This window comes from Doryrhamphus excisus, chromosome 22 (genome assembly GCF_030265055.1).
Source record: "Doryrhamphus excisus isolate RoL2022-K1 chromosome 22, RoL_Dexc_1.0, whole genome shotgun sequence".
NCBI classification, from domain to species: domain Eukaryota; kingdom Metazoa; phylum Chordata; class Actinopteri; order Syngnathiformes; family Syngnathidae; genus Doryrhamphus; species Doryrhamphus excisus.
Genome location: NC_080487.1, coordinates 1,193,264 through 1,220,391, shown reverse-complemented (window position 1 = coordinate 1,220,391; position 27,128 = coordinate 1,193,264). Strand labels below are relative to the sequence as shown.

At 44.1% G+C, this 27,128-nt stretch overlaps 2 protein-coding genes across 3 annotated transcripts in view; both read left to right on the top strand.

Annotated features, from left to right (window-relative positions):
- The window catches only part of LOC131109524 (SH3 and multiple ankyrin repeat domains protein 1-like), a 46,153-nt gene extending 28,193 nt beyond the window's left edge, over nt 1-17,960 (top strand). The window contains exons 16-30 of the mRNA XM_058061649.1: nt 1,319-1,458; nt 1,530-1,643; nt 3,320-3,398; nt 7,964-8,046; nt 8,118-8,242; nt 8,965-9,100; nt 9,219-9,299; nt 9,540-9,548; nt 9,734-9,760; nt 9,861-9,917; nt 10,056-10,177; nt 11,018-11,135; nt 11,218-14,311; nt 14,515-15,408; nt 16,190-17,960. Of these exons, the coding sequence (XP_057917632.1) occupies nt 1,319-1,458; nt 1,530-1,643; nt 3,320-3,398; nt 7,964-8,046; nt 8,118-8,242; nt 8,965-9,100; nt 9,219-9,299; nt 9,540-9,548; nt 9,734-9,760; nt 9,861-9,917; nt 10,056-10,177; nt 11,018-11,135; nt 11,218-14,311; nt 14,515-15,408; nt 16,190-16,262 (5,152 nt within the window). The 3' untranslated portion in view covers nt 16,263-17,960. The remainder of the gene's footprint in view (nt 1-1,318; nt 1,459-1,529; nt 1,644-3,319; nt 3,399-7,963; nt 8,047-8,117; nt 8,243-8,964; nt 9,101-9,218; nt 9,300-9,539; nt 9,549-9,733; nt 9,761-9,860; nt 9,918-10,055; nt 10,178-11,017; nt 11,136-11,217; nt 14,312-14,514; nt 15,409-16,189) is intronic.
- Nucleotides 17,961-19,859: 1,899 nt separating this feature from the next.
- Nucleotides 19,860-27,069, top strand: LOC131109744 (protein kinase C and casein kinase substrate in neurons protein 3-like). Of its 2 annotated transcripts, XM_058062030.1 has the most exons (10): nt 19,860-19,961; nt 21,552-21,616; nt 21,717-21,873; nt 22,029-22,264; nt 23,703-23,858; nt 25,387-25,562; nt 25,633-25,753; nt 26,300-26,367; nt 26,443-26,522; nt 26,681-27,069. In XM_058062030.1, the coding sequence occupies exons 2-10, from the start codon at nt 21,560-21,562 to the stop codon at nt 26,791-26,793; spliced, it is 1,164 nt and encodes a 387-aa protein (XP_057918013.1). In that variant the 5' UTR covers nt 19,860-19,961; nt 21,552-21,559; the 3' UTR covers nt 26,794-27,069. The 2 variants fall into 2 exon arrangements, with proteins under 2 accessions (XP_057918013.1, XP_057918014.1); XM_058062031.1 differs by lacking the exon at nt 19,860-19,961 and having other exon boundaries at nt 19,973-21,616.
- The last annotated feature ends 59 nt before the right edge of the window (nt 27,070-27,128 follow it).

Below are 27,128 nucleotides of genomic sequence, written 5' to 3'. Positions count from 1 at the left end.
ATCTTGGAAGTCTGTGTTTGTCCAGTGTCTTTCTTTTGGTGGAGTAATGAACATTGACCTTAACTGAGCCAAAGGTTCACCACCGTTCCATGTTTTCGCCATTTGTGGATAATGGCTCTTACTTACTGTGGTTTCATCTCAGTTAACAAGGGGGCAATCACTTTTTAACACAGGGTCATGTATGTTTGGATTTTTTTTTCTCCTTTAATATTAAAACGGATTGAGTTCAAATCCAAATGGATTGAGTAAGACCCTCAAACAATTCAAGAAACAAGAAACAATACAAGCAGTTGATGTTTGCTAAATACAAGGATGAAGAGTCTTGAACCAGTCATGATGTGCTATATATATCACTATATTGACACTTACTATGGTACACATTATGGCATTGGATGCTCATATCACCGAGTACTTTGGTACGTGACCAAAAAAAACAAAAAAAAATAAAAAATAAAAAAGGGCGGCACGGTGGTCGAGTGGTTAGCGCGCAGACCTCACAGCTAGGAGACCAGGGTTCAATTCCACCCTCGGCCATCTCTGTGTGGAGTTTGCATGTTCTCCCCGTGCATGCGTGGGTTTTCTCCGGGTACTCCGGTTTCCTCCCACATTCCAAAAACATGCTAGGTTAATTAGCCACTCCAAATTGTCCATACGTATGAATGTGAGTGTGAATGGTTGTTTGTCTATATGTGCCCTGTGATTGGCTGGCCACCAGTCCAGGGTGTACCCCGCCTCTCGCCCGAAGACAGCTGGGATAGGCTCCAGCACCCCCGCGACCCTCGTGAGGATAAGCAGTAAAAATGAATGAATATTACATTTTAGGGCTTCACGGCGGCCGAGTGGTTAGCACACAGGCCTCACAGCTAGGAGACCCGAGTTCAATTCCACTCTTGGCCATCTCTGTGTGGAGTTTGCATGTTCTCCCCGTGCATGCGTGAGGAAAAGCGGTAGAAAATGAATGAATAAATGAAAAAAAAACAAAAGAAAAACTTATATTATATATATTAGGAAAGCAGGAAGTGAACAAATGTAACAGTTACTGATTTAAAAGTACAAGATGGAGGGGTAGGATTTAATAAGCTTTGCTTCAATTTGCATTCAATTGTAATCTGATGCATGTTCAAATGAAATTAAACCATTATCATTACCAAAACGTTTTAATTTAAAAACTACATTTTGTGTTCAGTCGTGTTGCCATTGACTAATTAAATTCGTTTAATAATCCGAAACATTAAAGTGCAATGCAACGTGCCCTGCTGTACAATAACAAATGTATGTGTTTGTTCGAGATTCTTTGTGTCTTGACCTCATTCCGTAGGGCGACCCCTGCAGGCAGTGGGGGAGGTCAAGTGAAGCGGTTGTACAGTGCAGTGCCCGGGCGTGTGTACGTGGCTACTCGGGCCCACTCTGCCAGTGGAGACAGACAGCTGTCACTCAACAAAGGGGACAAAGTTAAAGGTGAGACTCATAATCGGCGCAGAAAAAAAAATAAGCATCAGTGTCATGTCATATGTTTCTCTGTTTGGCAGTGTTGAGCGTCGGGGAGGGGGGCTACTGGGAGGGAACGGTGAAAGGTCGCACTGGCTGGTTCCCCTCGGACTGCGTGGAGGAAGTGGCTGCCGGCAGTAAGGACAATCGATCAGGTAAGATGTATAATTGTAGGTTTCATTAAGATTAATGGCGTCAGGACTGTCGTTAGTTACTTAGACTTCCAGTCACTGTTCAGGCAGTCATTGGCTGGTCTACGTACAGTCACGGTTTCGGTCTAGTTTCTGTAGTTTTTTGTGCGTAAAGACACCTCCCCAAATTCTCTCTGTATTATTTATTGTTATTATTATTATTATTATTATTATTATTATTATTAAATGAAGCATGGAAATCATTCTGATCATTCTACTGTCTTGTCATCTCTGCTGGAATCTCTGATTGACTGATATGAGAAATGTAAGAATATTACCTTAATACCTTTGTAACTATACTAAATTGTTAGAGGTACCCAGGCTAACATGCATAAATATAGAGGTAGGGATTATCATTATTATTATCATTAATTATTATTAATTATTACTTTACAAAAAATAGTAATAATGGACAGCAAGACATCATTGCTTCAAAAATTGGTTTGAGCACAGACCTAAAACCTTGCTTCCTAATGCACAAGACTAGACACACACCAACTAATAAACACGTCTAAAAACCTCAGGTAGGGTTTAACAAGAAGAAACTGATGTTTGGGTTGGTCACCTGTCTCAAGTTCTTGTTTTTTAATGCATAAGATTAGACACATGCAATACAGTAAATAAGTAAATGTCACAAAAAAAGTGGGCTAATAAATTGACACACAAAGACTGCAGATTTCAGAAAATAACAGAAGAAATCTCTACACTCTACAAGAAGCAATGAAGTCTGTAAAATTAAATAATTAAAAATAAAAAAAAATCACAAAATTTTTAACTATAATGATGAAAATGGTAATATTAATGATGATTATAATGATGGTAATAATGATAAAGATTATAACAACAATGATAATAATAATAATAATAATATTACAATGAAAATAATAACAGGGGAAACAAGACAGTGGCATGAACATGATTATATCCTGCAAAAAGGGGTAGGCATTTATAAGCTTTTGCTTCAGCCTACTCCTTTTGGGCTTGGGATCAGATAGTTGAATACAAATGTAAATAATGGAAAGTTATATTTTGATTGATGTAAGAAATGCACTGTAATGATTCACATATTTGCCCAAATAAAGGGAAAAAAAAAAATATTAAGAAATAAAATGGTGCCTTTACCTGAAATGCAGCACGAATAGTTGCAGAGTGCAGCACAATTCTCATCTCTACTGAGCAATGGCGGCATGCTGCTTTCATCTTAGGCACCCATCTTTGTCCGTTTATGGAGGTGAAGTGTTCAAACATCTGGGACAGGAGATGGACACGTTGTTGAGGAGATCCTACAGGCCTGTGATCCATGCGGACACACCCACACAGTGCAAAATAGACTGAAAAGGCAGAGTCCGTAATGGCAGATTCTGCCGTGCAGTGCGGACCAAAGGAGTACACGGGTTACATCCCTAAACTGTACAGCACAAAGATCCCTTTAGTTGCCAATATGACTTCTCCCTTGTCGTTGGACATGATCGTTCCTTCCAACGCCATGTACAGTATACAGCAATGCTGACAGGGCCTTTTTGCAACCGTTCAGCGCGGAAGCCACACGCTCGATTCATTCAATCTCATTCTGCATGAAAAGACGGTGAAGGTGTCGCGACACAAACCGATGAAATAAAAATGTCGCATATGTGTTGCAGAAACACGTAGTGAGAAAGCCAAGAGGAAGCTCTTCCGTAACGTCACCGTCGGTGCATACGACGGCACCGATGGTCCCAGGTAAGACTCCACTTGACAGGAAGTCAAGTCACTTCCAGTCTAGTGATCTGTTGATTTAAATGTGACAGTTTGCCTCGGTGTGGGAACCAGTTCTGTGGTATAACCAGCAAGGAAGTCCAGAGCCGCCAGTACACATACCGTGTTGTTACGTCTGACCTTGTGATGCCTCCTGAATAAGTACCGGCGCAGTATTATTTTGTTTTTTGCAGTGAGCAGCCATGTTATTTTCCACTCAATTTTAGCTCCAGCAGGCAATTTATGGGCATTAGACTGTACATGTTTTTTTTGCTGGGAGGTTGGTGCGCGTATGAATATGCCTTTGTGAGTAAATACATCGTGCTACTGCTGATGAGTCATGGGCAGGCTGAGCCGTTGGTTGCATCCCTGGGCTAATGAGGGGAACATACCCCGGGCTTTCACAGCCTCTTGCACATCAGGACCGACTTTTCGCTGTCATTCACGCACACTTTAAAAAAAAATGAAGTGGTTGTGCGGTGAAGGTAAATTAAGGTTGTGTATTTTACCTGCTGGTAAAGCAACACAGGGATGGAATGATGTTGGAATGTGTTTAATGTCAAATATGATCGTATATAGTAGCAACTGGGCAAGAAAAAGTGTGCTGGTGATGACGGCTCTGCAGTGTTAGAATGCTGGAAGGTTGTCAGGTGTGTGTGTGTGTGTGTGTGTGTGTAAATCCAGGAATGGAATCAGCTGTTAGCCAATCTGTGATACACCAGCGATAGGATGTGCAAATGTACTCACTCTGTCTCTCCATCTTGTTATCGTCACCCATCCCCCACACTTGCAAACTCACCCCTCCTGTGCTACGTATCACACACAGATTAATACATTTCTCCACAATGTCAAACTCTATTTTTTTCCTTATTGTGTGAGGTATGCAGGGTTCAGACGTGCACGCTCCTCCTCCTCCTCTCCTCCTCTCCCGCTCTCTCTTTCTCTCTCCTCCTCTCGCTCTGCTTCAGCTCCCGCTGGAGGGAGGAATAGGAGGGAGGAGGTGGTTGGTGGTGGAGTGCAACGCACAAGGGAGAGGAGGTGGGGGGGTGTGACATGGCAATGGGGGGATGCGGAGAGAGAGATTGCTCTCTCTCCCTCTCTTCTTCGTGGCCGTCACTGGGCCCCAGAAACAGGAGCGTGTGGTTCATTTACAGGTAGCGGCTGTTTCCTCATTCATTGGCTGGCTATGGATGTGAGGAGAGGACAATGGAGAGAGGGGAGAGGTAGATGATGCTACTGAGAGGCCGTGTCGTTTTCCAAGACAGAATTCATGTGCTGTGTGTGTGTGTGTGTGTGTGTGTTTCCGTGCGTGTGTGCGTTTGTCTCTCGGAGCGTGCGTGGGTCTCGCATTTTCATGTTTTTGTGAACGTCCAGTAAATGTAAAGTGGTTAGATTACAGACTCTGCTGCATGCTTATTTCTGTCAACCATGTGTGTGTGTGTGTGTGTGTGTGTGTGTGTGCGCGCTTGACGGGGAAAACACATTGATGCATTTCAGTCAGACAATGTGGGTGTATTGTCTCTGAGCTCTTTTAGTCATAATTCATTTCAGCAGATGTTTTCTCATTCATCTGCCCCTACCTGTCTCTTTAAACATACCATTAGCCTACGTATGCTATGCATAATTGATGATGTGTGTTATTTTCACTGTGCAAAAAGGATTAACTTCTACATGTGTTAATGTGCATGCACTTGTGTGTATATAGTACATTAAGGGGAATAGGTGGTTATGTCATAGCACATCTGATGCTTTGAGAATACCACCTATGTGCATACATTGTATACTGTCATTACGTGTCACCCACCAACATGCACCAAGTGCATCACTTGTAGTGTGCAGCCATTGTCCCCACACTGACACTCTCTCCTCAGCGGTTCAATGGTTAAAAGACTGCTTTTTTTTTTTTTTTTTTTTACATGATTCAGATACATTCTCTGGTATCCTCATGGCTGCTAACGTACCAAGGACATTTGTGCTTTTTAATATGCCAATTAGCAAGACCGACGTGGTCCGCGTAGTGAATGAGGAGCCGAACACGAGAGTGACCAAACGTCGTTGCTGCGAGCCACCTAGAGGACCGACACAGCACCGGTGCCGTGTGTTTCCCTCTCAATGGTAAAAGTGGCTACATGAAGAGCCCGACGGATCCATCCACCCACTCCACGTTTCTTTGATCTTCAGAGAAGGATTGCATGATGGAGGACAGGGTGAGAGAAAAAGGAATGAGGTGTGAGGAACAGATGGCTGGAAGGCAGCTGAAGCGTTGGCGAAACCAGTAACGTTGATGGAGAACACTCGGGATGGACCTCGGCGAGGGAAACTAGTCGTCGTCGTCTGTGTGGTGCTAAAGTTATGGCTCGCTGACTGGATCTTTGGCCTTCCCTGTGCCTTGTGGGAGTCTGCAGGAAACGTGCGGCGTTTTCAATCTGACGTGTTGTTGTTTTTGGATGATAGGTTTTTTATTATTTGGATTACAGTTCGGGTCAAAGTGGGTCACGCACTATGATTCCGCACTTCTGATGTTAACTCCCCCAAGGGAGTCAAGCTAGTTAACATTTTATCGTTCAGAAATCCAAGAATTTGACCCCCCCTTAGGCTGCCCCACCTCAGAGGAGACCGGCCTTATACTTTGAAATCTTCTGCTCTTGTACATTACATTGCAAAGTATTTCATCTTTATCTTTGTATTCATAACACTGGTGTAGTTATATGGTTCCAATCCAATCCAATCCAATCCACTTTATTTATATAGCACATTTTATAAACAGAGTTTCCAAAGTGCTGCACAGACGAGTAAAAATAAAAAGTAATAATCCAAAACTAAAAGAGCATTTAAGAAATAAAATAAAATAGATATTAAAATATTTAAAACAAGAAACAAAGCAATAAAAGTATAAAAAATAGAACCAATTACAATAAAAACAAAGAACTAAAAGACACAGGACCATACGACTCACTCTGAGTTAAAAGCCAGAGAATAAAAGTGGCTTTTAAGACGAGACTTAAAGCTTTCGATATTGGGGGCCTTTTTTACTTGGGAGGGCAGAGAGTTCCATAGTTTGGGGCCGACCACAGAAAAGGCTCGGTCCCCCCTGGTCTTAAGTCTCGTCTTGGGCACCACAAGTTGGAGCTGGCCCTCGGACCTCAGTGACCGAGCTGGAGAGTAAACTTGGATGAGGTCCGAGATGTATTTGGGGGGCCAGCCCATTCAACGCCTTAAAAACAAAAAAGGTTCATTACCTTTTTAAAGGTGGTATTTAAAGCAATAACATATAGTAAAAGTAATGGTATTAAATGTAGATCTTAGACTTGCCGTTTGAATGTAATAAGTAATAGAATCAGTTATTGGAGCGGTCATGCTCCCAATATAAGATTGCATTAGTGTGATGCCTGATTTTAGTCTTTGTGGAGGACGATTGGAGGGTCTGTCAAAGCCTCACTTATACATACAGTGAAGAAAATAAGTATTTGAACACCCTGCTATTTTGCTATTTCTCCCACTTAGAAATCATGGAGGGGTCTGAAATTTTCATCGTAGGTGCATGTCCACTGTGAGAGAGATAAACTAAAAAGAAAAATCCAGAAATCACAATGCATGATTTTTTAACAATTTATTTGTGTGATACAGCTGCAAATAAGTATTTGAACACCTGTGTATCATCTAGAATTCTGACCCTGAAAGACCTTCCAACACGTCTTCCAACACGACAACGACCCGAAGCACACAGCCAGGAAAACCAAGGAGTGGCTCCGTAAGAAGCATATCAAGGTTCTAGCATGGCCCAGCCAGTCTCCAGACCTGAACCCAATCGAAAATCTTTGGAGGGAGCTCAAACTCCGTGTTTCTCAGCGACAGCCCAGAAACCTGACTGATCTAGAGAAGATCTGTGTGGAGGAGTGGGCCAAGATCCCTCCTGCAGTGTGTGCAAACCTGGTGAAAAACTACAGGAAACGTTTGACCTCTGTAATAGCAAACAAAGGCTACTGTACCAAATATTAACATTCATTTTCTCAGGTGTTCAAATACTTATTTGCAGCTGTATCACACAAATAAATTGTTAAAAAATCATGCATTGTGATTTCTGGATTTTTCTTTTTAGTTTATCTCTCTCACAGTGGACATGCACCTACGATGAAAATTTCAGACCCCTCCATGATTTCTAAGTGGGAGAAATAGCAAAATAGCAGGGTGTTCAAATACTTATTTTCTTCACTGTAAGCTAAAATGTCATAAATGTACGGTATGACCGGTCGTGGTTGCGCTGCAGCCGCTAAGGCCGCATCCTTACAGAAGCCGCCAGGGGCTGTGAAAACCTACCACGGTCATTGAGGTGCATTTTGTAACACTGTCACCCTTTCTTTTAGCCATGTATGAACATCTCCAAGTGCTTCCCTCGCCGTCATTGTCTTTGTCATTGTCATTGTCATTGTCATTGTGCACCAGTGCTGTTTGTTGTACCACCGACCTTTCTTTTGCTGCAGTGTGTTTTTTTAATGCACAAAATGAAAGTCCTGTTCCTGACTCCACTGTGCTTTTTTTGCACTTTACAGTGACTACATCATTAAGGAGAAGACAGCACTCCTACAGAAAAAAGACAATGAGGGCTTCGGCTTTGTGCTTAGGGGAGCTAAAGGTGAGCGTCCACACTTCACACGCTCCTTTTTTTCTCATTCATGCTCATCCTTCATAGCTTATCCCTCACAGCTCAGACTCCCATAGAGGAATTCACTCCGACGCCGGCGTTCCCAGCGCTACAGTACCTGGAGTCTGTCGATGAGGGGGGCGTGGCGTGGAGGGCCGGCCTCAGGATGGGAGATTTCCTCATCGAGGTACCAACCATTTCTGTGGGTGATTTTAGACAAGGTGTCAGCAACCTTAAAGTATCAAAAGAGCAATTTTTGCCCACTAAAGGAAAATTGTCTGGAGACTATTGATATCTGAACTTATTTGTTTATGCCAGGGGTCTCAAACACGCGGCCCGCGGGCCAAATGTGGCCCGCAGGATGCTAGGTTAGGCCCCGTAGTTTGCGAGTTAGCATGTGTCTCAAGACCCTGCAGTTATATGCAATATGTTGTAAATAAAAAGAGTATAAATGTGACTATAGTCGTGTTTTGTCATGTCTACAGGGCTCTAATAATGCTTTGTTCATTTTAATCTGAAAAAAATCATTTGTCTACCCACCAACTATATGTGGTTAAGTTTTTTGTTTAATTTGCCGTTTTATTATAATTATTATATTTATTTATTACTGATTGATTGATTTTCTTTATTCTTGATTTTTTAAATTTATTTTTCATCTTATTTTGTGTAGAAAAATAAAAAGTAAGATATTTGAGAACAGTGGAATGTTTTATCAGAGCTTTTATTGTAGAAAATCGGAACCAAAGCAAGTTTATTTATTTTTAATTTTTTTGTTAATTTTTTTACTTTTTAATGAATGCGTTTTTTTTTTTTTGGAAAACCTGATATGGCCTACTATCACCCAGACGCTAGCTCCAGTGGCCCCCAAGTAAATTGAGTTTGAGACCCCTGGTTTTATGCGCTTCTCAGGTGAACGGCCAGAACGTGGTGAAGGTGGGACACCGACAGGTGGTCAACATGATCCGACAGGGCGGCAACAGTCTAATGGTCAAAGTGGTGATGGTCGCCAGAAACCCCGAGCTGGAGGATACCACTCGAAAGAAAGGTCGGGCGTCACATGTACCTAGCTCTGACGATCGCATGTTTATTTCAACACGACGACGGCATGCATGTCCGAGACTACTTCAACATCACTTTTGCATTTGACTGGCTTCCCTCGGCAGCCCCGCAGCAGACCAAAAGGCTGACTCCTCCTGCCATCGCCCTGCGCTCCAAGTCAATGACATCAGAGCTGGAAGACATGGGTAAGATGACGAAGACAAACAAGCGGATGCAGAAGACGAGACCGGACCGGAGCTTCTTATACACAATGTACACCATACAGGCATGAGTCATTGATGGTATTGGAGTGCACGGGCGGCACAGCGCGGCATTAAGTGTGAAGAAGAAGAGACATGAACACTGTCATTTGTTACGTGACGCCACCGGTAACTAACTCTTTTCTCCCTTTTTTTCCTCTCAAACCAAATGTGCTGTTCTGAAAGTGGAAAAAGGTGGGGGGGATCACCAAATCATGTGCTCTCATTGTCATTTCCCCATCACCATCCCTCCCGTCACTTCTACATTCACACCATCTTGTGTCGGAGTATGTATTCCACCCATTTATCTGCCATATGAACTTTAACAACACACCATTCACACTTAATTTATACGTATTTCCCTATTATGCGTGCTTCAGCTGCCTCTCCGTGGAAAAAGAAAGCAGGTGAACATCAGGCTTTATCATTGACTCCATCAGGCCCCGAGGCCTTAATTAAAAGTCGTTTGATGCTAGCGTTTCCTCTCCTTTTTTTTTTTACCCCCAGACTACGAGTCCTCGCAGGGTCCTGATAAGAAGAGGACAGTCTATCAGATGGCACTGAGTAAGAAAACACTCTTTGTCATGGAGTGTTTTTAACACCTTCGGGGATCAAGAGGGAGGGAGGACGGTTGAAACTCTCGGTTTCTCACCTTTTTGTTCTTTCTGCCTTTTCTTCGCCTGCTCTGTTTTGTTTTGTTAGATAAACTGGATGAAATCTTGGCTGCCGCCCAGCACACGATTACGTCAGACAACCAAGGCCAGAGAGGTCACGGAGGCAAGAGAGACCGCAGCAAGAGTATTGTTCCTAATGTCTCCAATGAGGTATTTTTGCAACACAGAAGAAATGCTGCCAGTTCCGTTATCATAATTTGGCATTCTTCATGCTTTTTTTTTTTTGGACATGCTGTTATTCCTTAAATGCGTCAGCTGTGTACTTCATTCTCACTCCTGCAGAGAGAGCTTCTGCACTGCTTTCGGCAGCAGCACAGATTTAATCATGGATGTGACTAATGCAGAAACGATTCCCATCTATAATGAAGCGTGGCCTTTCTGTGTCTTTTTGTTGTGGGGGTGCTTTGCTGCCCTCACAGCACTTTACTAAAAATGATTGACAATGGACCACCCACAAAAGTCTGACTCAGGTGGTGTCCATTCATTTAGTTTATGTGTGTACAAATAGGCGGCTTGTTCCTTTTCTTGTTTAATGTACCCCCAAAATTATTGTTTTTTATGATTTCAAGTAGGGATGCTCCCATCGGGGTTTTATCCATGAGTCAGATCGGCCTTCATGTATGGCTTCCATATGCATCGCTCACAATATATGTACGTACGAGACTCACTTTGATTGCAAAACGAGCGTACTGGCGTCCTACAGCACTTATGGCTAGCTATCATGACCGGGAGAACTGGAGTGTTGGCCAGGACAAACTACCCGGCGTGACCGGGCGAGGTGCATTAATGTCGGATACGTGATCTAAGCAGCCGGGAGAACCGCCATAGCCAGCCAATGTACACAATGTATCAAAATGCGTCCTACCTGATACAACAGGCGTTATAGGATTTGCTAATTTTGGTCATTTTTTTACAGAAGTCGGCCAATATTGATTGGTGCCTGATTGGAGCATATTTAATTTTCTATTTTATTCATATTTTCTTGTCAAGCCAACATATGATCTGCAAGCCACGGTGAATGCAGTGCAATCCAGACCTGATTTTACCTACAACCAAGGGCACTTTCAACCAACCCAGCATGCGGTCATGATGCGTCAGAAATCCATTGGTAAGACCGAGAGTCAAAAGCACGTTTTTTTCAGCTCAGTTAGTCCTAATTTGTAACTGTTTTTTTTTTTTTTTGTGCTCAGGTATAACCGAAGAGGAGAGGCAATACCTTCACCCACCTGCGATGAAGTTAGCTCGTAGCTTGTCGGTGCCTGGACCAGAAGAAATCCCTCCACCCCCAAACACATCAGCGCCGGAGCCACCTTTATCTGCCGGGCCTTACCCCGGCAGGGGCCCTGCCATGCCCATACCTCCCGTATCACAGGCCCACTTCCAGCTCCACTCCCAACCAGCTCAGCCTAATCAATGGGAAAGGGGAAGTGGCATGAACCAGCAGGTTATGGTCTCCACACTCCGCAGACAATCCGACGGACAAGAGGCACCCAGGCGAGGCGGTGGCAAGATGGGAGGTTTAAGAAGAGGCTACAGTAGCGCTACGCCGCCAACGAGCGCTAAACCTAAGGCTCAGCAAGCCCAGCAACATCATCCACATATGGCGTCTCGGGATCAAGGTGGAGGAACCGGCAGGGGGGCAGCCCGCAGAGGAGGACGGGGAGCTCTGACCAAGCAGTCTAAAGTCGAGGATGGACTGCGACAACATCGGGGGAAAGGCGGCGCAGCCAAAGAGAAGACCTCCATCCCCATCCCGACCATCATCATCAAAGCTCCCTCCACCAGCAGCAGCGGCCGAAGCAGCCAGGGAAGCAGCATGGAGGCCGAGGCCCCGCAGGACGCAGAGGAACACACAGATGCTGAACCGACTCCAGAAAGCCCAAACTCCACTTTACCGTCGCCGCTCACTTCGACGCCGCCTCAGCCCCTGACGTCCACGTCCTTGCCTCAATCGGCTGCTCCGGTTTCGATGAGGCAAAACCTGGAGAACGTGGACTACACGTCGTCCTTCGGTTCAACATTTGGAAGCGGAGGGGCACGCCGGGAAAGGGAACGTTTCCGTGACATGAGAAGAAAAAGTGCTTCTTTCTTCCTCTCATCAGAGGAGGACATCCAAGGCGAGGCGGGTGGGGGCGCGGTGGAGGGAGGAGAAGCGCTAAGTGCAAGGATTCAACCACTCCAGAGCTCCCAAATGGAGGTACCAGCTCCTCGACTCAGGCCATCCAAGTCTATAGACGAGGGAATGTTTTCTGGCGACAACTACGTCCACTATTCCAGCAGCATGCCCCCGGCCTTTGGCCTTCCGGAATATTCCTCACCTGTCCTCAGTCAAGACGGCCAACCCAAATCCGCTCCATCAATGTACGGCTCCCAGCCTGCTACCACTTTCATTCACCCGCTCACTGGGAAGGTTCTGGATCCCTCGTCTCCGCTGGGACTTGCACTCGCCGCCAGGGAGCGAGCCCTCAAAGACGACCGCAGGACTCGACGAGAGGAGCGACACTTTGGTCGACAGCTTTCCACAGTCGGAGCGTTCACCACCCCCACTCAGACCCCGACACCCTCTCTTTTTGCAACCCCCACACAATCCACCTACACGTCACCCGTCTCCCTTCACTTGAGCTCCCCCACTACCAACACCTCACCCGCATCGCTAAGTCGGCCGCAGTCACCTCGGATCTTACGCATGGGAGGAGGAGGGGAGAAGATGGAGAAAGACAAGGATGGAGGGTCCAGGGAGGGTCTTAGAGTTCGATTCTCCGAGGATAAAAACAGCCAATATTCCAGCCAGTATTACCCTCAAAGCCCCAGAGAGAGAGAAAAGGAGGTCCATGATAGCAAAGGACAGCCTCCTCCACATCCAACTCAGCCTGCCCCTCGCAGGCCTTCCTTTCTGCAGATGGAAAGCAGTCCTAACACCGGCTACATCCCTCAGTACACCGTCCCCACAGCACCGGCACAGGCCCCGACAGAGGACGCCGCACACTTGGGAATGATGGTTCTACCTCCACCAGCTCCCTCCATAGACGTGGATGAGGAGTTTGTCTTTGCAGATCCCTTGCCGCCCCCTTTACAGTTCGCTAATGGTAAGAACGAGACCTTGAAGGACTACCACCACCAGCAGTACCAACACGCCAGTCATCGATCTGCTCCACCACCACCTCCGCTTCCGTCTCCTAAACCGCCGAGCGTTCCCCAATCCTCCTCGCAGGGCGGCGACTCTGCCACCTCCAGCCTTACCTCCTACGACAGCGAAGTGGCTAACTTGACACAGTCTGCTCTCTCGCCGTCTTTGCCATCGCCACAGAAATACCCCTCCTCCTCCGCGAGCGCCTCCGCGAGCGCCTCCGCTGTCGCCGCGTCGCTGCACAGACCCCAACCCATGTCCCATTCGCACGCATATCACAGTGGCTCCAGTGACCCACTGGGGGGGAGTCACGCCACAGCCCACGACAGAGGCGCCGCCGCCCTCACCACTACCATGACGTATGCCACCACTACCATGACAGCCGCCGCCGCCGCCGCAACCACCGCAACCTCCACAGCGTCGGACTACAGCATGATTGTGGGTGAGCCCAAATGTGGCTACAGCTCAGGGGGCAAAGCGGCCAACCACATCCACTACCCAGTCAGTGTACCCAAAAGTGGAGAATGGCAGGACGCCGTGGTGGATTCTGGGATTGAGGAGCTGGACAGTCACAGCAGCAGCGACCATCATATCGAGATGCTTGGATTGACGGGGCTGAGAGGAGACAGGACTTTAGGTGACGGGGAGAAAAGGGACGCGCCTCAGGATCCTTCCACGGCTTATTCAGGTGGGCAAACATTTGAAGTACAGAACACCAAATCGGCAAAGATGAGTCATTACAAGGACGGAGGGGGGAGAGCACTTCCTGTCGCACTACGCCGACAAAACAGCACCAACCCCGCTCCTTTACAACTGCATCGACAAAACATCTCAGACAACATCAGATTCGATGGAGCGCTACCCGATGACAGGAGACATACGCAGAGTAGACCCAAAATGGACGACAACTTCAGCGCCACCCTGGCCGCCTGCTTAGACAGACCCATCGAGCCCCGGTCGACAAATTGGGGGGACGTCGGGGATCACGAGCAGCTCCCGAGAACTGCTATGGCTTTGGATGGACGCAGACTTCACTCGCCTATGTCAGGTGTAAAGGCCAGCATCATCAACGAGCTGAGCTCCAAGCTTCAACACATGAGTAGCATGAGGAGTATGGACGACTGGAGCCACGCCCCCAAGTCGCCCACCATGCACAGGTTAGTTGCTCTTTGTATGATGTCATATTTTTGGTATAATATGGACCAAAACCCAACGAAAAAAACAATAAATACAATATGAACGATATTGTGCTCGCTTTCCAACCCTTTATATTGAGTTGTGGACTCCTATAGAGCAGCTACACACAATAACCCACACAGAAATTTGTTGTTTTTCCAATGCAATTTTTTTTGTCTTTCAGGTATTCTGCAGATTTCACAGATGCATTTCACAGCCCCCCTACCGGGCGCTCCACCTCACCGTTACCCACCACCTCCCCCCAGCATCGTCACATTGGGCTCCCACCCAATCTACCCACCGCCCCCTCTGTATCCCCTTCCCCCCAAGTCCCGGTACAGCGCAACTGGACCCGTTCTCCCTCCCCTCAAATGCCGTCCTCGCCGGTCCACTCTCACCCTCCTCATTCGCCCACCTACTGTCCTTACCCGACGTCGCCCAAGCATCGGTCCAAGATGCGGCGACAGACTTTCGATTTCCAGTTCAGCCCCACCAAGGAGATGCGATCATCGGTTTCCAGACGCCGTGCCCCCAGCCCGCTCATCTATAATACCGAACAGCCCAGCCCCACCCCTCCCAGACCCTCGTCCCTGCCCATCCTTCCCAGCACACCGGTCTACAACAACCCCTTTGAATTCCCGGGCCCCGTGTCCCCTGGTGGCCTTCCCCTGGGAGACGCGTACTCAGCCTCAACGCCGCCACTCTTCTCCCCGTCTGGTGTGCCAAGCGCCAACCCGCTACTCACCACCCGCTCGCTCTCCCCGACCCACTATCTCTCTGGAGCCTCCTCCCCTTTGCACTTACCCCCCAGCCCGTCCTGCCTCAACTTCCCCCAGTTTACACCCCCTCCCCCCGCCAAACCCTTTGCTCTCAAGCCACTGCCCTACTGGACCAAGTACGACGTGGCCGACTGGCTGGCTTACCTAAACCTGGGCGAACACAGAGAGCGGTTCATCGATAACGAAATAGACGGATCCCATTTGCCTTCGCTTACCAAGGATGACTTCTTGGACTTGGGGGTCACTCGCGTGGGGCATCGAATGAACATTGAGAGGGCGCTGAAGAAACTCACTGACAGGTGAGGGAGGACTTTAAAAGCGGCAGCAGGGTCAAAAGGGAAAGTTTATTTAGTTCTTTTTCTTTCTCCTTCTCTTTGTTTCTTATTGCCCCCCCCTCCTACCCTCTGCATATCCCTACTTTGCCCAGAGGCACAGATTGAGAGTGATTGAAAGACACATGACAAAAGGAACATTAACGGAAGAAAAGATGCCGATATCGGATTTATTTGCACATTCACTGCAAAGACTTTTTGAAATGAAGTATATCACTATATAATGCAAAACGTTTTGTAGACAGGCGGTTGTTTAACACGCTGTTCTCAGATGGATTGCCACACATTATAAAGATACTCAAAGGGTAAACACCACTCCAAAGGACCCCCATCTTGTCATCACTTGAAGTCTGGCCAAAGTCAGCCGGAGGGTTTCTTTCTAGGCGGCAAAGTAAGTGACAAGAAAAAGTAGTATTTTGTTGTTATCTAATTGCCATACCCCCCCCCCCCCCCCCCCCCCCCCCAGAATGATAAGTTTTCTATGTATGTTACTTGCGAGCACTAAATATAGCTTACGTGTTTAACAGGATTCACTACTGTATTATTAGCTTTGTACTAAGAGCAAAATCATTTCAAACTATTTTCATTCAAGCCGGTGTTACGCAATATGGTTGCGGAAGTTTGTTTATTACAAATGAGTATTAGGGCTGCACTGAAAAGAAAAAATTGTCAAATTATTAATCATAATGTCATAACCACTTTAGTCGCACCTAACCACAATTTATTTTTTCTTTTCACAAAAAAACAGTAAAGTTGGACTTTTAACGAGTGATTATCAAAATTCCAAGCCACCAATGCTAGAGAACATGCAGGACACATGAGGTAATATATTTTTTAATATAACATTTTTCTTTTATTTTTGGAATATTGCACATTTTTTGTCATAATATTTAGAATATTTCACGCTTTACTTGGAAAATGACTTTTTAATCATAGTACTTTGACTTTCTTATCATAATATTGAGACATTCTCCTCATGGTATTCGTTTTTTTTTTATTGTTTCAGTATAATATTAGTGTTTAGTTTCAATCATATATTGGCTTTTTAGTTGAAATATTTAAATTTTTCACAGAATTTGCAGAATTTGAAAATATTTAGACTTTTCTCAGAATATAAAATAGCACTTTTTTTCTTTTGGACTTTTTCCCAAATAATATTTTTTTGGGGCATATTTTTTATTGTTTTCGCTTTTTTCATTCAATTTTAACTTTTCCTTTGATGCCCAATATTGGCTTTTTTGCAGGGAACCGATATGCCGGTGTTGTCCAATGCTCAATTCCCGATATCGATATCAGCCTATACAGGACATGAAATATCACCTATGGTATACACAGGATTTTATATCTCTTTTCATGATTGGGAAAAAATATCTAATATCGATTTCAACCAATATCGCATAATTATTCTGATATATTTACAGTATCATTACATAATACGGTATTTTGACTTTTTGTAAAAGGTTCCCGAGCAAAAAAACTAAACCAAAACTAAGCAAATCTTTTCACGTGTGGCAGGGAAAAAACTTTTTCTCATGTAAGGTTATGACTTTTTCACATAATAATAATTTATCTTTGTTGTATCACATAATACACTATGCCCTTTGGACTTTTTCAGTTCATACTTTGATTTATTAGCACTTTTTCTCATTTTCTACTTTTCAGTGTGGCCCTAATACTTCATTTTTTTAACATATTTATGATATTATATTACATGATTATGACTTATTATTCTGATAAAAAAAAAAGTATGCATTGGAGAGGAACAAAAATGTTTTTTTATGTCCATTGCAGACTACAACTCACTTTCTTTTCTACATTACTGGTGCCATAGCACAAGCGGACGGAGGGACGGACGCCATATTGTTACTGTAGGTGCCGTGATCACAAAAGGGCTTTTTTACTGCTTCACCTCCTGTGTGTCTCTTTAAAATGTCTTTTCGGTTTGTTTTTTTGTTTTTTTTTTTTGTTTCTTTGCTGCTACTTGTTGACAATCCTGCTTGCCTGTTCCACATAAACTGATAAACTGACCAATTCACTTGCGAGAAACACATCCATACATAATAGCGCGGCCGGGACTTTAGTGTTTTAAAAATCTCTTGTCTTCCAAACTCTTTTGTTTGGTTCATTATTTTGCCGGGGGGTGTGATTTGTGTCGATGCTTTCTATACTGCTCGCCCTGTGATGACTTTAGTGAAGCATACGCGTTAGGTTTTAATGCATATTCTCGCCATGTGAGCAACTAAACATGACTCATGTATTGTCCTCCCGCTGAGTCACCTCAGTGCTATTTTGTGTGATGACGGGACTGTAGAAAATACTACATACGTATGATTTACAGTATATGAAGTATTTTAGCTCTAGTGAAATGTATAATGAATATGACCACATGCAGTATGAGTGTAAGTATGCTGAGTTTAAAAAAAAAAGTATATATGGCTATAAAGTTACATTTGAAATAAAATAGAGTACATATGAAATAAAATAATGATAGCGGTACTACTGTGTTGAATGATTCTTTGTAGTGTTAATGCTGCATGGAATAATGATGATATTTAAAGGTGTGTGGTTTGGCAGCATCCAAGACGAGGACGAGCCAATCAGACAAAAGAATGGAGCTTAGTCACCAGGACGAGCCAATCAGACGAAAGAATGGAGCTTAGTCACCAGGACGAGCCAATCAGACGAAAGAATGGAGCTTAGTCACCAGGAGGGATTACATAAAATGGTTTCATTCAAAGCAAAGCAGAAAAAGCACAAAGACACCCATGAGGTAATTTTGTAAAGGAAGAAGATGAATGAGAAGGTTTTATTTATGTATTTTTTTGATGTTTTGTTTGTTTATTTTTGCTAGCACAGTGGTCAGTCGAACACTTATGGTACGACATTGTTTCTTTGTTATTTAAATTCCCTAATTTCTTTACAAAGAGTTGACCAGCCACATTAAGGAGCCTCCTGTGAGCTATATTACATCAAAAGTCAGCATTTATTCAACAAAACTCACAGGTGACTAATCTTTTTTTGTAGTTTACTATATTACAACTAAGCTAAAGAAAAGTTAGCTAGCTTGATTGTTTCATCGCCGCTTAGCTCACTTAGCAAACGCTCACTGTAGCGATGAGTTAGCTCTTGTTTACTTGGCTGGTTTGAGTTTATTATATCATATTGTTTTTTTACTTTTTTTTTTTTTTTTTAGTTCAGAGCTAATGACAACATAGACGGGCTACTGCGCGTTAGCAAGCCAGCTTGTTTGTTAGCTTTGTACGCTAACCGGAAAATGTATGTAAACTTTTGGTGTCAATGAACTGAATAATACTCTTAACTGAGGTTCAACTGTAGTATAAATATTATCTAATAATAAAATCATATCTGCGCGGCGGTCGAGTGGTTAGCGCGCAGTTCCATCTTTGTGTGGAGTTAGCATGTTTCTCTGGGTACTCCGGTTTCCTCCCACATTCCAAAAAAACATGCTAGGTTAATTAGCCACTCCAAATTGTCCATAGGTATGAATGTGAGTGTGAATGGTTGTTTGTCTATATGTGCCCTGTGATTGGCTGGCCACCAGTCCAGGGTGGACCCCGCCTCTCGCCCGAAGACAGCTGGGATTAATGAATTAATGAAATGAAAATCATATTCACAGGGGTGTCCAACATGCATTCAGGGGGGCATTTGTGGTCTCCAGCTTGAGTTTTTTGCCCCCCCAGAGAATATCCTATAAATAAAATTGAACACTATGAAGGATTGGAAAGAGAAAAGGTTGAAATATTGAATGTATATTCAATGCACAACAATTGTTGGTGTGATAATAACAATATAATTTTAAAAAAGTGAATTGTGACAACATTCATTAATTCATTTTCTACCGCTTTTTCCTCACGAGTGGTGATGGAGCCTATCCCAGCTGTATTTGGGCGAGAGGCGGGGTACACCCTGGACTGGTGGCCAGCCAATCACAGGGCACATATAGACAAACAACCATTCACACTCACATTCATACCTATGGACAATTTGGAGTGGCTAATTAACCTAGCATGTTTTTTTGGAATGTGGGAGGAAACCGGAGTACCCGGAGAAAACCCACGCATGCACGGGCAAACTCCATGCAAACTCCACACAGAGATGGCCGAGGGTGGAATTGAACCCTGGCCTCCTAGCCGTGCCGCCCCAGTGACAACATGAGAAGTACATATCTGTGTGACATGCTCTCTTTCAAGGAATGACGACAAAGGGTCACATCATCAGGGTGGGGAGCACGGGTGACACCCACTCTCTAATAAGCTTCCATGACTTTGACATAATTGTGCGAGCACGTCTGTCCAAATGACGCTCATGCATCCCATTAGCACCATATAGAGAGTGACAGAAGGAGGGGCGAGTGGGTTGGTGAGAGGTGACGGGGGCGGGTGGTGGTGGTGGGGGGGGGGGGGTCTCCTCTAGGCAGTGCAAAGTGATAGCCCAGGAGGAGTTGAAAGGGATGCAAGCCATGGAGTTAAAGTGACAGAAGAGAGAAGATCAAGATCAAGGTAAGATCTCTTTGACTTGTTTTTACTGAAACTCATCATGTGTGTGACTGTGAGGAAAAATGGGGTCCGCAGGGAAGGGGTGGCATCCACTAAAAAGTGGTGGTCACTTGAGTAATCACACAGAACATAAGTGAGTAAGTGGCCATGACTGCTGACACTTTGTTGCCTTCGTGCTTGAAGTTAGTGTGCCACCGCCTCGCAATCCTAGCTTTGGGCTTGAAGGATCAACATGGACACAAGTGAAGATGCCCAAAAGTACCCGAGCAAGGAGCAGCTATGGTCTGTATTGTCATCAGGCCTATTTAGTCACTTGACGTGACTCACGTTACAATCTGTTCAACAAGGCGGACATCTTCTTGCATGGGACATCTTCACACGCAAAAACATTCCCTCTGAATCCCCCCACGGTTTGCTATTTTTCACCGTTATTAATCAGAGCAAAGGGAAAGATGACCTTTCACTGACGTTTATTTTTGGGAACGGCATCGGGAAGAATGCGGGAGCAGCTGTTCTATTCCTGCTGGTACAGAAAGCGCACACCCCCACCCCGTGAATTCCAGTCTGCCACTGGCTTTACTCATACGTGTATCTGAGCGCTATATAGTATAAATAACAACAGCACAGGGGGTGTCCAAAGTGTGGCACAGGGGCAGTTTGCGGTCTGCAGCTGTTTTTTTTTGGGGGTTTTTTAATTGACCCATGACAACGGAATCACTAGGGTCCATCAGAGAGTATGTATAGGCAATAACCCCCATGCGGCCCCGCCCCACCCATGTGTGATGGCCCTCACCTCCTGGTCCCGGCCTTGATATAGATGAGCGTATAAGGTGCGACTACTAGCACTTCGCTTCAGGTAAGGAATTCGACCCAAAAAATTTTGCTTGTTCAATAAACAAAAGTTGAAGAATATTAAAGGTAATTTTCCTGTATTGTATAAAGTATTGAGACAGTTTATCGCTAATTTCTTTTCCCACTAAGTCAGAGTCTACATTGCGGTCTGAGTATTGCTCCCACACTGCATTGCGGTTTTTAAAAATAATTAATTAATTTGATTTAATTAATTAGATTATCACTATTTTGTGCTTGATTGTGACCCTTTATTAGTCAAGAAAATGTTGAAATAAAGTTATATTTACTTGACATGACATCAAATTAGGTTACCATCACACAGCATGGAGTTAACTAACAGAGTAAAAAAAAGTTCTCCTCCAGTTTTGTGTGGAAGTGGTACATTACTTACATTGTCTTTCTGCCCAAATCCTTTTGAAACCCGTTCCTGAGTTTAAAATAAACTTACCACTCTTTGCCACTTCCTGCATGGTGATATCCAGCTATGTTTGCAGGTGATTCTCCATATTTTTTTTCCAGTGTAACCTTGTCCATTTTGTGAATTAGCAACCCCAGACAAGAAGAGATCTGTTCATTAGATACTAAGTGAAGACGTCTAACCTGTTGCGTGATAATCACCTCCTCTGTCTGCCAATTTAAAAAAACAAAAAAACATTTCCTTTGATTGTTACGCTTGTTAAACCGCCTTGCAGCAGCCATTCCTGCACAACAGCAATATTTACCTCGCCTTATGTGACACAGACACCATCATGGCGAGCCTCCCCAAAGACCCACCAGAGGACACCACCAAACAAAGCTTCTGGATGGTGAGTTTTAGATTTAGTCTGAAAAATGCTAAAACCCGAGCCAAAGATTTGTTGGCAAGAATACAAGTCTTGATTCCTGTGCCTGTTCACCATCTTCCAGCCTGGGAATTATGCGGGTACGGTGCACAGAACCCAGCAGTCCTACCAGGTATGCAACGACATCATGGCGTGCTTCACGGAGAGGGCCAAGGTGGAAAAGCAGTACGCTCAGCAGCTCAGCCAGTGGAGCAACAAGTGGAAGTCCATGGTGGATTCACGTGAGTGAGACACAAGACTTTGAACCGAAAGTGAGTCAATGTGTTCTGGTTTAAGTGTGGAAAAGATGGATGTCATTACTTCCTTATTGTTTCCATGACTCACCTCCGAGTCTCCCGTCATGTCTCAGCGCTGCGTCTTGTCATATTCCCTCCAGGACGGCTTTACGGCTCCCTCATGACGGCCTGGCAGAGCTTCTTCACCTCCACCGAGCGGCTGGCCGCCCTCCACTCATCCATCTCGCAATCTCTCACTAGAGACGAAGGTGAACGGGTGAAGACCTGGCAGAGAGAGTCCTTTCCCAAAAAACTCTTCTGTGGGTTCCGAGAGAGCCACAACAACAAGACGAATTTTTCACGAACGCAGAAACCCTGGAAACAAAAGCTGACTAAGGTTCATAAGCTGCCATGTTGAATGTATGCGTGAGTTTCTAGGCTTTGGTCTGAACCCCAGAATTCTGGATCAGGGTCTGAAATGTCAGTATACTGTATGGTTGCCCTTTGTCACCGATTCTGTACATTACTTTTATGGACACATTTTTTTGCCGTTTAGGGGATTTAATCTGGACTCTCTGCTGTTGTTCTTCTGGCTTCACTGGGCCCTGATCTTTAACTCTCACTGGATCAGTTCGTAGTCTAGTGTGAAGCAGCGGGGGTGAGAATTAGCACCTCCAAGTCTGAGTTTGTGGTTCTTGACCAGGAAAAGGTGGAAAAACCATCTCTGAGACAGGGATGAGTACCTCAGGGTTTTGTTCACAAGTAAGGGAAGGATGGAAAACGGAGTTTGACAGGCGGATTGGTGCGGTGATGCGGACTGTGGTGCTGTCCGTTGTGTCTCAATTTACCAGTCGATTCACATTCGATTCCAAAATGTTTTTCCGAAAGGGGGCTAGGCTGTCCCTTAGAGATAGCATGAGAAGTTCTGTCATTCAGGAGAAACTCCGAGTAGAACTGCTGCTCCTCTGCACCGGCATTCATGACTACCTGCCGCCTCCCCGAGGAGGTGTTCAGGGCATATCTGAGTGGTAGGAGGCCTTGGGGAAGACCCAAGAGACAATGCCTCTGAACAGGAAGTAGAAGCTTGGGAGAGGGAAGTCTGGACTTCTGGGTGGAATAAATGAAAATAGACCATTTTTATGGGAAGCACAAAATCCAAAGAAACACAGCTGAATAGGTGCAGATTCTGGAAGAACTAGAAAGCTTCTGTGTGCTGGTTATCGTCTGTCGTCAACTCTTAATCTTAAGAGATAAATGCGTCACTTCTTTGCTCTTGCCAGGAGGGGGCTCTAGTGAGATTCATGGGATTCAAGTGTGTGTAAAAGGAGTACCCATAAGCACTTGTCAGAATTGGACCTGCAACCAACAGCACATGTTGTTCCGACTAATTATGGTGTCTTTTTTTTTTTTCAGTCTTCACAAATGAGACACTAACCATGAGAAGCCATCATGGTAGAAAGTACAATAGATTTTTGACATATGCTAACAATTAGCAATACAAACCAGATGTGTCTGCCACACAAAGTTGCCCATGACCTTGTGTTTCCATTATGATTTAAATCATCCTCAATGGCTTGTTTACATGGGAACTTCATTTCTCTTTGTAGCAGTTGAGTCATTTGCCACATTTTGGGGGGAAAAAAGCCAACGACTGCAGCAAAAAGTAGCTTATAATATACCTTTGAATCATTCGGCAATGTCACATTTCATTTGCCAAAAAGATTACAACAACATTTCCAGAATGATTTGGCCTGTGACGGCAACCGCTCCCATTTCCGGTTCCCTTGACCGGTGCAACTTCAGCCGACTTACTTTGTTTCATTTGTGTCAAACAGCTGGAGAAGGCCCGGCTCATGTACCACAAGTCATGTCAAAAGGAGCTGGGCGCCGTGGACAAGGAGAAACAAGCAAGCGACAACCCTGATTTGAGTCCAGAAAAAAAGCAGAAAGTGACGGAGGCTAGAGAGATCGCCACAGAAGCCAAAGAGAAGGTGATTAAAAACAAAAACAAAAAAATCACAAGTTTAAGTGGAATTAAGCTTGATTTGTTGCGCTTGCGCTCCAATCTTATCTAAACAATGTCCATTAACCTTGAATCCTTTCCTCCAAGCACTGCCCTTATATGGAGATGTATCTGTGTTTATGCAGCCCAGACTGCAAGCAGCAACCTCGCATAAGCCACAATATTAAGTACACACATCTGTGAAATTGAATGGCATTTTTGTTTTACATTTGTTACATAATGTGTCACCCATTTTACATTGTTAAATGTAAACAGCTTTTTTTTCAATTTGCCCATCATTCCCAATCCTTATGTGAAACATGAACACATATTTATTTCCCTTTTATGCGCATTCTAGAGCGAGAAAACAAGTTTATGTAACGGACGTGATGGGAAAAACTACCGAAAACTTGCATGTTAACCAAGCTACATCCATATTATTATTGTAGCAGCTAACATGAAAAAATATTTTTATCTGGCGGACTAACATAACGTGTCGCTAACCCTGATACCTAGCTCTCAGTTTCGGTACAAAGACTCAACAAGATGCTGGTTTGTCGTCAGCATTTTTTTTACCGTCTCGTGCTGGAAGATACAGCCATCCCAAGGAGATCGGATATCCTAAGTGTTGTTGCTGCTGTTGTTACATTGTTAAAGGGAACGGCTTTTTTGTTAGTTTGCCCATCATTCCCAATCCTTATGTGAAACATGAACACATATTTATTTCCCTTTTATGTGCATTCTAGCGCGAGAAAACGAGTTAATATAGCTAGCTTGCAACGCACATGATGTTAAAAACTACCAAAAACTTGCATGTTAACCAAGCTACATCCATATTATTATTGTAGCAGCTAACATGAAAAAATATTTTTATCTGGCGGACTAACATAACGTGTCGCTAACCCTGATACCTAGCTCTCAGTTTCGGTACAAAGACTCAACAAGATGCTGGTTTGTCGTCAGCATTTTTTTTACCGTCTCGTGCTGGAAGATACAGCCATCCCAAGGAGATCGGATATCCTAAGTGTTGTTGCTGCCGGAACTAGCATAAGTATGTGTATCAATGCGCCGAGGAAAGACGTTTGGGTAGTGTTTTAAATCATCAAAATACTGCAAAGATACTGCAACTATGACTTGTTATCATCAGTGTACGTGTTAATGCATGATCACAGCATGTATGTATATCAAACCATGCAACGTTGGTACAGGTTTTTTTTTAGAGGTGTTTCCCAATGACAGCATTGTAAGCTAGCTCGTAGTAACTCGTTTTCTCCTGTTATAATGCACAGAAAAGGGAAAGAAATATGTGTTCACAATCAACTGTTATGTTAGACCGCTATTAACTAATAATATTAATAGTTAATTATTAACACCCCCAAAAACCTCCATGGTTTTACCATGGTTTCCCAACAATATTTTTTATTATTCCAATTGGGAAAATTGGCCCAGTTTTCAGCAAACCTTTTGGAACTGAGGTACCACTCTTCTTTATGAGAACTTCTTGTGTTGGTCCGCAGGCCCGCGAGCGCTACGAGAAAACCCTGGAGGACGTCACAAGCTACACGCCGCGCTACATGGAAGAGATGGAGGCCATTTTTGAGCAGTCGCAAGAGGAAGAGAGGAAACGCATCAGCTTCTTGAAGCAGGCCTTCCTCTCCATCCACCGACATCTTGACATCACCAACAACGAAGAGTGAGAAAACCGGGATATTTTATGCTTTGATATTTCTTTAGTTTTTGCCAAACGCGTGCGTCTGTGTCAGCATGAAGGCGGTCTACAATGAACTCCACCAGACGCTCATGTCCATCAATGAGATGGAGGACCTGAAATGGTGGAGGAACAACCACGGCCCTGGCATGCTCACCAACTGGCCAAAGATTGAGGTACAGTGCTCAAAAAATGATACCAAAAAAGAGGCTTATACTATTTGACATATATGTATATATGTATAATATAGGCACGAAACCATATGTATTATACATAGCCTGTCTATAAGCAAGAAGGAACAATTAATAAAGAATGGAAGATGTAGTTAAATAGGGAGGGAAAGAAATATGTATTCATGTTTCACACAAGGATTGTGAATGATGGGCAAAATTCCCCAAAAAGTGCACTTCCCCTTTAAAGCAGTTGAGGTGAAATGGAGTGCACTACTTGTTGCAACCAGAGGAGGCGCTGTTTATTCAGTCTCAAATATTTGGCTTTCCAAAGAACCTAGAGACTACATTCTACGCCGGCAGCATTATTCTGTGCAGCACTGGCATGGAAATAGGAGTTCAGAACATCCAGACAGAGTTTCTTCCACTGAATTAAAGATAGAACTTATAATATAATAAAGAAGAACATTGTTAATTGTACCTGTATTTGATACATCCATGTATACGTATATCCTTGCATTGAGTCTTCTGAACAGAAGTGTCTTTCCACAGGAGTGGGTTCCACCTGTGAAAAAGCTGAAAAGAAAAAAGAGAGAGCAAAAAGGCAAAGAGGGTCGTCCGTAAGTGGACTAATTTCACAAATCCATCAAAAAATAATATTGCAGTGTTTACTAACGCTTGTATCTTTGTTCCAGAGTGATGATCGGAGGCGTCAAGGTGCGAGCCCTGTACGACTACGTTGGGGAGGAGGGTGATGAGCTCTCTTTTAAAGCAGGTGACACTTTGACTGGCGTAACACATACTCTACTTTATTTTAGAACGTAGCGAAGCCCCTTTTTAAACCTCCTTCATGGTGAAAGCAAACAAGGATTGTAGGCATACTAAGTCCATCCCTCCATGTGTTCTATCTAAGTGATACTGATTGTGATGCAGGTGAGGAGTTCCTGAAGGTGGAGGAGGAAGATGACCAGGGATGGTGCCGGGGGGTCCTCAGTGGAGGAAAGGAAGGTTTTTACCCAGCCAATTATGTCGAACTTGTTGAATGACTTCCCAAACTACCATGTCCTATTCAAATTATCATACAGTATTTACGAGTCAATTTTGCCACACTTTCAATTGAAACAATATTTAGAATACTAACTTGTGGGTGTGTACATTCAAAACAATTTAAAAGAAAGAGGGTTGTATTTATTAGACAAAACGCCAATAAAGTTTTTTTCCCGGGCGCAGGTTTACAATGGTACTATATGTATTGATCGCACGGTTAATGTTTACTAGATTAATATCAAAGGGATTGAAAATAAAAATATGTTTTGCAAACATTTCACGCAACTTTTTGTTAAAAGCATGTAAATGTGACATATCTTTATTTTAGAAAAGG

Coding starts and splice junctions, on each gene's coding strand:
- LOC131109744 (XM_058062030.1), top strand. CDS start 21,560: ATGGCGAGCCTCCCCAAAGACCCACCAGAGGACACCACCAAACAAAGC. Junction 22,265..23,702: donor GGAAACAAAAGCTGACTAAG/GTTCATAAGCTG, acceptor TGTGTCAAACAG/CTGGAGAAGGCCCGGCTCAT. Junction 25,754..26,299: donor CCAACTGGCCAAAGATTGAG/GTACAGTGCTCA, acceptor GTCTTTCCACAG/GAGTGGGTTCCACCTGTGAA.